The sequence below is a fragment of the Lycium barbarum genome, chromosome 1 (assembly GCF_019175385.1).
Source record: "Lycium barbarum isolate Lr01 chromosome 1, ASM1917538v2, whole genome shotgun sequence".
NCBI lineage: Eukaryota > Viridiplantae > Streptophyta > Magnoliopsida > Solanales > Solanaceae > Lycium > Lycium barbarum.
In genome coordinates this window covers 18,165,848-18,177,328 of record NC_083337.1, presented here as the reverse complement: position 1 = coordinate 18,177,328, position 11,481 = coordinate 18,165,848, and the positions used below count along the sequence as shown (strand labels likewise).

General features: G+C 35.4%; 1 protein-coding gene across 1 annotated transcript; it reads right to left on the bottom strand.

The window, feature by feature from the left end:
- Window positions 1-2,857: 2,857 nt before the first annotated feature.
- Window positions 2,858-5,247, bottom strand: LOC132610310 (methyl-CpG-binding domain-containing protein 4-like). Its single transcript, XM_060324621.1, has 3 exons — window positions 5,106-5,247; window positions 3,800-4,052; window positions 2,858-3,687 (listed from the first exon to the last, which is right to left on the bottom strand). The coding sequence occupies exons 2-3, from the start codon at window positions 4,019-4,021 to the stop codon at window positions 3,499-3,501; spliced, it is 411 nt and encodes a 136-aa protein (XP_060180604.1). The 5' UTR covers window positions 4,022-4,052; window positions 5,106-5,247; the 3' UTR covers window positions 2,858-3,498.
- Between the last annotated feature and the right edge of the window lie 6,234 nt (window positions 5,248-11,481).

Genomic DNA, 11,481 nt, shown 5'->3' with positions numbered 1-11,481 from the left:
TGATCAGTGAAAACTCATTAATGGTTATTCTTAAAGCTAAGGTACTAACCAAAACTAATTAAGAGCTAATTAAAACACCTATTTTCAAGGTCTTCTAGTTAGAACTTGATTAATAGAATAGACTACTGTTTTGGTCCTAAATAATGAACCGAGTATGGTAAAATCTTAAAACAAATAAGGTAAATAAAAATTAAGTGATCATGAAAATAACTAAAGTGGATCGCTTCATCCGATAGCCAAAATGGAGACTCTTTTATCCCCTTCACTATTTATATATTGTGCAGGAGAAAATATGTAGAGCAGTAAAGGAGTTGTAAGCGGAAATGTGCGGCGGACTCCATGAATGCCGAGTCTCTTATCGAAACTCAAAGTAGTCCACACGGGTACATGCAATGAAGAGTTAACAGAAACTTGGAATTAGAAAGGATGCTATTCAAAAGAAATATAAGAACTCGGATAAGAATCACATGATTAAATATTTAAGAACATTTAGCTGAGTTAAAACATAGTCATGTTTCTTTTAAGTAATAATAAATCTACACTTCATAGCATAGTACTCAAGTTCAGTTTTTACTTCATGCAAAATTCCTCAAAGTGAAAAGCATAACGCATGATTTCTACATTATCAGCATATTTAGTTTATTTCACATATCAAAACTTTTCGGTAAAAATATATCCCACCTTTATACTCTTAGCATCAACTAGAAGATGATATAGAGGCCTAAAATATACTACTACTAGTTTTTTAAGAAATGACACTACGAGCAAATATTCTAATACACCATGAGGGGAACTAAACGAATCCTAAAGATATGGCATTCGAGATTCACGAGCTGAAGGATATTTTACGTAACGAACTGTCGAAGAAAACAAATTATGCATATTGAATCATGCTATCTAATCATGGGAACAAAATCTTGAAGTCACATCGAGCAAGCAGAACATGAACAACGCTTACGAATATTTTTACAGGATCATTATTCCTAAACATGAAATCATAATCATTCTTTCTCAACACAAGAAGTAAGGCCAAACCAGCAACCTTCGTTTTATTACGAGCAAACATGTAGTATGCTTTGTGCACATATCATATTTTTAAGATCTCAAAAACATGATTTTTAGATTAGACTAATACCAGTCATGGAGTTGAACTAATATAAAGCATTATATTATGACAGCGTTTAACCTACGTGCTAAAGATTAAGGATTAAAATAGTTACTACGGTATTATTTAAGGTTATGAAGTTCTCAAAAATTATTGAAGGACATAGTAGTGTATTAATAAGAGAGCTTGCAAAACATGATGTTCTGAGCTTGCCAAACATTGTGTTCGAACATAGTAAAAAAAATTACATTCAAACCTTAAGCTAATTAATCCTATTCATGAACCAAGATTTCAAACTAAGATTTCTAGACATGGAATATGCAGGCATTTTCGAAAATCATCTCGACAAAATAAGAATAGCAGAGGATATCTAAACATGAATCTTAACACATATACACCTATTTAAAAATCGTCAACTCATGATTTCTAGTGAAGCAGTAGACACAGCCTAAGAGATCCGAAGTAAACAACACCAAACATGTTGAATGTCTTGAAAAATAAAGAAATTAACCACACTTCCACAATATGTACAAAATCACAAACATGCTTAGAACTAAGAAATCGACGAGCAAAAAGACACCATTGACCTGCTATGGGCGCCGTGAAATGAGGCTTTGGGTCTCTGCCTCACCCTCTAAAACGAACAACGCTCCAATTCGAGATAAGAAGAGAATGAATACAAAGTGCCTTGAGAAGAAAAACAAATAGTAAGAAGATAATGGTTTCAAAGAGAAAAGTGGAGGCCTGAAGAACTTGGTCCAAATGGACTCCAAATGCTAGTATTTATAGATACAAAATAGGGTTTTCTCGGATTCAAAGTTTTGGGCAGGATTTTATATGAATTTGCTGTTTGAAATCAAAATTGAATCTCCTAAGGTTGATTTTTCTCATAAATTTCAGAGGTGTTTTGGCCTTTTGTGTTGACCTCATCAGAGAGGAGTTATAAGGGGACGTTATAGGTGACAGTTCTTACCCGGAAATGGAAGGACAATGCTCTGCCATGGTTGATGAACATTGGAGCTTTGCTTGAAAGAGGAAAAAGATGAGAAAGGGATGTGTGCGACTGATTTTGAGTAGAAATTAGGTTTGCAAATGTTTAGGGATATTTGGGATGGATGGGCTGAAACGTTTGGGTCATGCTTTGGGTTAGAGTTGGCTGAAATGGATGGATTTAGGCTACATTTTGGGTCATTAGTGGCCAAATCAAGGATCGGATTTTTATATAAATTGGGCTAGTATGAAGTCTTTTATTTTGGATTTAAGATACTTTCTTCTTTATATTCATTTGGGCTACTAAATTAAGATGAGAGACACTTTTAGTTAATTATATATTAACGCGTGCTAAAGTATTACTTAATATAGAAATATATTTATTAGTACTCAAATAAAATTATACCATATCGTAATAGCCGTGCGATAATATTTTTAAAGTTTAAAAGTAACTAAATGCTATCGTCTAAATATATAAAATAAATGTGATGCGTAAGATGTTAAAAGCGATCATGGCGATTATGATATTAAGTGATGGCAATATAATGAAAATAATAACGATGATGATGATAATAATAATATTAATAATAATAATAATAATAATAATAATAATAATAATAATAATAATAATAATAATAATAATAATAGTAATAATAATAATAATAATAATAATAATAGTATTATTAATAACAATAATAACAGTAATAGTAATAACGATAATAATAATGATAATAGATAATGACTATAGTTGGATAATGAAAAACGATGATTTTAATAGAAAGCTAATAACTCTAATAAAATATAAATAATTGTTCTTAAGTTGTCAAAATATTAGAAGCACAAATAAATATTTTGAAAGAAAAGCGAGACAAAATTGGGTGTCAACAACTTGTCCCTCTTTGGCCGGTAATGATGAAAGAATTTTTGGATAAAGACGTTGACTTAGTAGCCCATTTTGTCCCGACTAAAAGAATTTGGGAGACTATAAGGATAAAGAGAATTTGAGAGAATTGTGACCGAACTCCGGTCTTCGAGTTGCCTACATATCTCAGATTGCACGAGAATCAGGCCGTGTGTAGTTCTAGGATAACTACGACACATATGAATAACAAGTCACGATTGGTGAGAATATTTGAAAAATATTGTCCCAGTGTCGAATTATAATGACACTGGGTACCAATAAAAGATGATTTTGCATACATCAAAAGTTTTTTATATCAAAGAGATGGAAAATAACAACAAACGGCAAATAAGTTGAACTTTTAAGCATATCAGGACTCTAGAAACTGCATCTACACCGCAAATGAATCTAAAATTTTAGCTCCATCCACGCACTTATTGAGTGATACTAGAGGGTATAATATCATCCATAATTTTGGGTTTCTTAAATCTGAATCTGAGACTCATAGGTCACTAAACTCAGAATTTTGTTGAAGAAAAGTACCCACTTCTATAATCGATCTTAGTCTCTTCCTAGAAGGAGTGACATAATAAGCATCCATTTTAGAGTAATCTTTCCTCGGGTTGAATACTCTCTTATATCCAGTTACGATTTTAGGCTGATTGGGCTTGTTAATGGCCCAAGTTCGCGAATAATCGTATCAGGTGGGTCTTCAAAAGAAGCATGTATACGGGGCGGTGCAGGTTCGACTTTATGTGGGTGCAGTGCGGGGTGGGGCGGGTTGATACTTTTCTTTAAAAAATTAGTGTGGGTTCCCTCCCTTCACAGCTGATTCTCTGGATAACCAGATAACTGGTAAGAAATACTAATGGAGAAAGAGGAATTGTCGTCATGCCTAGAAGCGTTGAAGTTTGTTCTTTTTCGCAGTAAAAGAGTTCATCAATAAATCTACTTCTGATTTCCTCAAACTCTTCCTGCGTTGAAATCATCTTCCGTTTCAAGCATTTCCACAGTGTGCCGCCCATATGCTCAATTGGTTGCTGCCCTCGACAATGTCTGTTACAAAATAAAGTAGATTTGTTATACTGTAACCAAAAAGTAGGACGTCCAATTTGATTTGAAGGAAAACAAAAGTAACCACTGGAATTATTCTAGAAATGAAAAATTAACACTATTTCTAGAAAAAAAAAAAATTGATTGTGGAGGGTTAAAAGAAAAGGAGAGAAAAAGTAGCGGTTAATTTTTTGTTGATTAATTACTTTTTAACATCGGCTGTTATGATTTTAAGGACGGGATATTAACTCATCATTAATGTTGAGCTCAAAATTGGTTTTAATGATCAGGAAAAAAAATAGTCACTGTAAGTATATTTGTAACAACTGTATTCATTTCCCTTCATTAAGAAATGGTAGTTAAAATTCATCTATCATGCCTGTTTATGGTGTCACAACACTGAAAATGTTGATGCACTTCTTCGAAGGTGCAAGGGTAAACTATCTGAAGTTGAAATTCAAATGATAACTCGGCTAAATATTTTCACAATAAACGAGTAAGTGGAGGTTTCTCTTATCCCATACGAGGAACCATAACCTAAAACAACTTGGAATTTTTATCACTTGTATAGGATATAGTATAATTTTAGACTTCTTTCATCTGCATTTATCACTTTCACATAGACAAGCCCAAATTAAATAATGTCTTCGGCCCATTTATTAAATATAGATGATACTACTTCCATTGTTTCTTAAGATAGAACTGGTTTAAGAATATATATCTTACCAAATGTGAATACTTAAACTGATAGAAAAAATTGAACAACTCATTGAAAAAAAAAAAATAGTTTGTAGATTGAGAAAACTAGATCATAGCTCATTTAGCAATGTTGAATTAACCACTTAATCTAAGTAATAAAATCTTTTTGGACCTAAGAAAAAATTCAGTTTAAAAGACTTGTCAGCTGAATTTTCTATTACATCATATACAACAACTAAAACTAGAATGTTCTTTTCAAGTGTGAATATTTTAAAGGAACTGGAGTATTTGCAAGAGATAGTTCATTCAAGTACTAAGATGTCAATGAAAAGTAATATATTAAAAGAAAGAACTTACAACTTGGTGATTTATTGATTCAATAATGAAAAATCCATGTAGAGGATTCATGCTGGAATTGAATTCTATCGTCATTATCATCATTGACGTCCTCTTCATTGTTGTCAATGCCCTTCATCTCAGCCGCAGTAGGTTAAGTTGCGTTGAGAATGACTGAATGAGAGGGACTACTAAAGCATCATTATATATAGGAGGGGCAAGGGACAAGGGTTTTCTAGAAGTTGTTACAAACTTTGTTAAAAGCTTATTTGCTCCCAACTTTAACACAAATATATAAATTTGCTTTTACAATTTGGAAGAAATGTGATTTTCTTTTGTTTTGGTCCAAAAAAATGAGAATAAAAATTCTGACTTTTTCTCTTTCTTTGGGATAATGCGTGAATTTCATTTTTGAATAATAAGAAAATTTCAAGTTAAATTATTCCTTCATTTGAAATATTTTCAAATTTTATATTTTCTAGTTCAGTTATAGTTTTCTTCTTCTTCTTCTTTGTGGAAATGTACTAAAAGTATGCACTTTCTTCATCAATTACTATTTGAGAAAATTATTTGAAAAAGATTCGGGAAAAGGGAAAATGGATGAGTTTTGTCCTTGTGGTCGAATGACAATCGATTTTCAGAACAAAAGAGAAGAGAGCGGATGTTACCTCTTAGTTGATGACGATCATCACCGGAGGAAACGTCCAAAAGCCGTTAACGGCTTTACTCAATTGAGTGAGGCAAAGCTCTGCTAGATTCCAACGCATGCGAAGGGAAAAGGGAGGAGGATGGGCACACTAGGGTCTGAGGATTGGGGAAATGAGAAAAGGGAAAGGGTTCTGGGTGTTTAAAATGCGCAAATGGGAAGGGTCACGCGGTTTAGGGATTGGGCTCGAGTGTTTTCGGACTAAGTTGGCCAAGTTAATCAAAGAAACATGGGGTTGATTTGAGGATTTAAAATGGACAATTTTGCATTTTTATGTGACACTTTTGGTTTCAATTGTAACCGATTTTTTGATAAAAATAACCCAATCAATGCAAATCATAATTCAATTTTTACAAAATCAATCACTCTTTTATGAATCAGAATAATTTAGGTGAATTAATTAATTGATAAACTAATCAAGCTTCTTGACTCAACAAAACAAAATAATTACTTGCAGAAATGGACTAATTTTGATAATTAAGTCATAAAAGGCCTTGATTTAATAATTTCAAGCATGTATTCAGTTGAGCACTCGTTCTAAACATAGATTGGTTTTCAATAAAAAATGCTTAACGTAAAATAATTAACCTACACAAATGTGATAAGTAATTAAAATTATATGTAAAATGTACGTATTATATATTAAAATATTTTTCCAAATGAAACAGCAAAAAAAACAAAAATGGTTTAGAAAATATCCTGACTGCATAACATGATAATTTTACTATGTGTGAGAATCAAGAAGCATACCTAATTAATTTAAAATATAGAGAGCCAAATTGGGTGTCAATGACTACCCCTTTCTTTGGCGAAGAATAATGAAAGAAGGCCACGACAAAGAAATTGACAAACTTCGATTTTGGCCGACCACCAGTTCATCTCTTTTGAATAAAATGGCATGAATTTTGAAAAATCATGGTCGAGCCTTGGAATCGAGCTTCTTATATCTCAGGTTGCATGAGAACTAAGGCCACATGTAGTTCCAGATATGCTTGATTTACCCACAACTTAAAACCTTTCAAAAACTGCCCTAGTGTCAAATTTATGAGAGACTAAGGAGCCCCGGAATACGACTTATGATTGAGTTCGGAATACAACTAGGTGGCCCATGAAGTAGAGTTACCTCCGGAATTAGCCGCAGTTCACCCACTATTCCATGTATCTACATTACAGAAATATGTGGGGGATCCTTCCTTTGTACCTATGGAGGATATTGAAGTTATGGAGGACTTAGCCTATGAAGAGGTCCCAATGGCTATTCTTGATCGACAATTCAGAAACCTAAGAACCAAATAGATAACCTCTGTTAAGGTATTACGGAGGAACCAGAATGTAGAAGAAGCCACATGGGAAGCCGAAAAAGACATGAAATCAAAATAATCGTACTTATTCCTGTAACGACCCTTCCGGTCATTATGGGAAATGTAAGATCACCCCACCAAATGTAACCTTTCCAAGGGTAGAACGAGCCAGTAGAAACTAAATCGTGTGAGCTTATGAGCTGAAATTCAACTTTTTTATGGTTGTTGCTCGATTGTCTTGAGTACGTCAGGGGGTGACGTAGAAAATTAGAACTCCGTTGGGAATTCCGAGGCCACAGGTGGATTCGTAGAGCGTCTTTATGTATATATACATGTTTTTTTGTGTTTTTGAGGCCTCGAATGAAATATTGGGTGATAGGGCGAAAAACTGGACAAAAATCGATCTCACTGCCCAAAATGGTCCGCTGTGGCGGTGGGGGTACCGCTGCGGCGATACCGCTATAGCGGCCTTTGACCGCTGCCAGCGTCTATCCATGTTCTCGGTGGCTGCTATGGCGGTACCGCTATAGCGGTGGACAGACCACCATAGCACTCAAGCGGATTTCCCTTTGGTCCGCTATAGCGGTCACTTGACCACTATAGCGGGATCGCTGCAGCGGCGTGATGACCGATGTAGCGGTCGATGGAAAACAGTGGCCAGAATTTTTTATACTTAGTCTCATATTCTGTATTCACAAAACACCAACACACTTCCCAACAAGCACCTAAGGTGAAATTCCAAGCTAGGGAAAGAAACTCTTGAGAGGTAAATTCCATCTATTCCCTTCTATCATTCCATTCTCCTTCATGATTGTTATCCCCTTAGTGGGTCTTTAATGGTGAAATTGAAATAGAAACCCTAGAATATTAATAAACCTTCTAAACTTGATGGGTTATGGTTATTATCATTTAGTTATCATCTAAAGGCTTGGGTTAGTTTCTCTTAATCATGAATTGAACACTTAGAGTCATAAACAAAGTGAATGGAGACCTAGGGTTCTATAAAAATGGGGTCTTGACCATAAAAACTTCTTGTAATGGGAATGTTGGTAGAATATGGTTATGAATTGATGATTAATGATTACTAAGATCCTTTATATGTATCTTAACACCTAGAAAATCATCCACCCCTTGGAATGGGGAAAAATGGAAGGATATTCTTGAATTGATACTTGTGATTTGAGTAATTGTGACTCATTGAACCTTTTATTTCTAGACTTTGAGCGTTCTGAGGCTTTAAGGAAAGGAAAAGATGTAGCGGAGTGACTTGCATTGTCCCTGCTCTACATTAAGGTAGGTTACGGTCTACTTGAGTTAGACTTTGGTTAGTTGATTGTATGTTTGTGAATTCTTTAGGAGAAAGCATGTCTAGTTTTCGTGCATAAGATTGTGTGGCTAAACTCCTATGTGATTGTGATTGAGTGATTGTGTAGGCTTCGTGCCACTATTCCTGTGTGTTGATTATGCAGTGGATGTATTTTGATGAGAAGCTAATATGATCTTCTCGACGGTATTGTGACATGGAATGATGATTTGAGTATTGATATTGAGAAGGTAAGAAACACTGTTGTGTAAAGAGGTATGGAAAGGCACATATGTGACCTAGATTGTGGGCTCGTGGCCTAAGGTCAGTTCCGAAAACTAGAGGTACGTTGATATATCCCGTATCCGAGGTTCGTTATGAGCGGAGGTTTGTACTCGGGTCCGAGGAGTATTCCGGAACGAGTGGTACATGGACACCATGGGACCCCTGCAGGTCATGACTACTGAGCAATGACATCAGTTAGCATGTGTGTACAGTTAGTGTGGTCATTGTGGTAAACTTATTTCCGTTGTGGCTTACGTGATTGTGATTCTTGATTGTGTTTATCCTTGGTTGACTTGCTGTGATTTATTGATATTCATGTCTGTTGACTGGCTTGTTTATTCTATTGATTTTATGAAATGCGCATGATACTAATCTTAGTCGGCCTATGATATCTACCGGTACATAGTGTTTGTACTGATACTACCTTGCTGCATTCTTTTGAGTGCAGATTGTGATACGGAGACTGCTACCCGCCCTCATATCTATCGTGGAGGACGTTTGCTGATAGATTTAGGGTGAGCTTCTTCCCATGCCAGGCCACCCGAAGATCTTCTTCTGATGATGTCTTTTCTTATTCGGGAAATTATGGATATTTATTAGGCAAATTTCATTCCTTAGACATGTTTTAGATTAGAGAACTGTACGATGACTTTCGGATTTTGGAGATTTTGTAATAGTTAGGACTTCCGCACTTATTTCAGTATTTTATGGCATGACTTATTTTGTTCATTTGATGTTTGAATAAGTAATAACTGATTAGCTTGGTTAATATAAAACCGGATTTGAATGGATAGATGTCTTGTGTGTTGGTTCGCCCACTAGGATTTAGTTAGGTGTCAGTCATGGCGGGATGGGTCGTGATAATTCAATGATCAAGCAGAAGGTTGTTAAAACAATGTCATACGTCAATGGTCCAATATTAAAGTACACATGTCTATATGGTATCTTACCTATATTTCATATATCCAGGTGACGTCAACGTTTAAAGTTAAAATTTCTTTATGATTCGTGCCTCCACTTTCTGCTTATGGTGAAGATATCGGAAAATAAAAAGGTAAGTTGCGTTAAAGAATATTGTTTTCATGTTTAATATGGCAAGGGAAGCCTTGTATCTTTACTTCTCATTTCCATATGCTATGCACGTTGTGCCCTGTGAGGCTCTAATACATGTCTATGGTTAGCTGATAGGTTTTAGGATAGTCCTATTTACAAAGGAAAATCTACCAAAATATTTGGGAAATTTCAGAGTTAGACTTTTATTGAGTTACGACTCACATTCAGGACGAATGTTCCCAAGAGAGAGATAAATTTAATACCTCGTATCTCCAAACTAAGCTACGACTAAGTTCGACATAGATAAATCCATCCGAACTCGAGAAAAAATGGTTGTATTTAAGCATAAAGATTAAGGATCTAGTGTAAGTTAGTGTTGAACAAGGTTGGAGGTTGAGGAGATTTAAAAGGACGAGTTTCGACCAAGTACGGCATGTATGAGGTGACATACAAACCGTACATGGTGAGGTACGACCGGATGTCCATCGTATGGGAAGGACCCCAAGTTTAGGGCTACTGGAAAGGGACACTACCCAGGTATGGGACCACATACAGTACATGGTGAGGAAGGGCCGTATTTGGGGTCGTATGTGAGAGGCGGTGGACACCTATAAACAGGGGCGCACTCACCTTGAAGAGTGGGGGGACACGTGCCCCCCATAACGTCGGAAAAAAACCCTATATACAGTCAAACCTCTCTATAGTGGCAGCGTTTGTCCGAAAATTTCATAGTTGCTATAGTGAGGTGTTGTTATGTATGTATACTGACATTTGATGTTTGGATCTCATTTAACTTTTATAAGCAAAAGTACGCATAAATTTATTTTTCTATACTTTGTTTTATATATATGTTATAAACGAAAACAAATTACTTGTTAATTTTAAAATCTCGATTGATTTTTCTGTTTCATTAATAAAAATTGAAGTGACTAAGAAATTCATAACTAGTTGTACCGTACTAAGGAGCATATGCATTTTAAATTAATTGAAAATTTAAATATTTCAAATTTGATGTAAGAATTCTACAATTGTAGGTTGTTTTGTAAATTTCAGTTTCTTAGTGATAATATAATGCTTGAATTAACGAACATTTTTGTCCAAACTTTCAGCAAAAAAGAATTCAATATCTTTCTCTTGATGATTACCATAAATATTTTAATATTTTATTTTTATACATAATATATATCTTACAAGTGTGGGGTTATTCTAACCTTACATGGGCTTATATTTGTTATCTTTGTATGTCTTGGAAACATGTTTGTCTAGTACAGGTACTATGCCACCCCGAAAATGCACCAAGGCTACCACAGAGGGTACTAGCAGTCGTAGGGGTGCTAAGGCACCTAGGGGCACCACATGTTCCACCCAGGAGAAAGTGGCACCACCGACTCCACCACCACCACAGGCACCCGCACGTCCTGAAGATTATGATTACCCTTATGGGCGCTATGGAGCCAGAGCTGTCTGTACATACTGGATTCATTGGTTCACTATTTGGCAGCCATACCATGTGCCAGAGGCTGAGCCTGGGATCAGTGACACAGCCTTGCGGACAAAGTGTCAAGGGGTATGGAGGAACTTGAGAGAGTTGGGATTTCAATCCTTATTCGTACATGGAGAGTCATTCAACACATCTATGTGAGAGAGTTCTAAGTGAACTGGTTCCCTTGCCCTAGTCTTGACAAGATGTATATGGTATTTGTTTGAGGAAAGAGAGTGGAGTTCTCATTTGATACCATCAACAAAGTG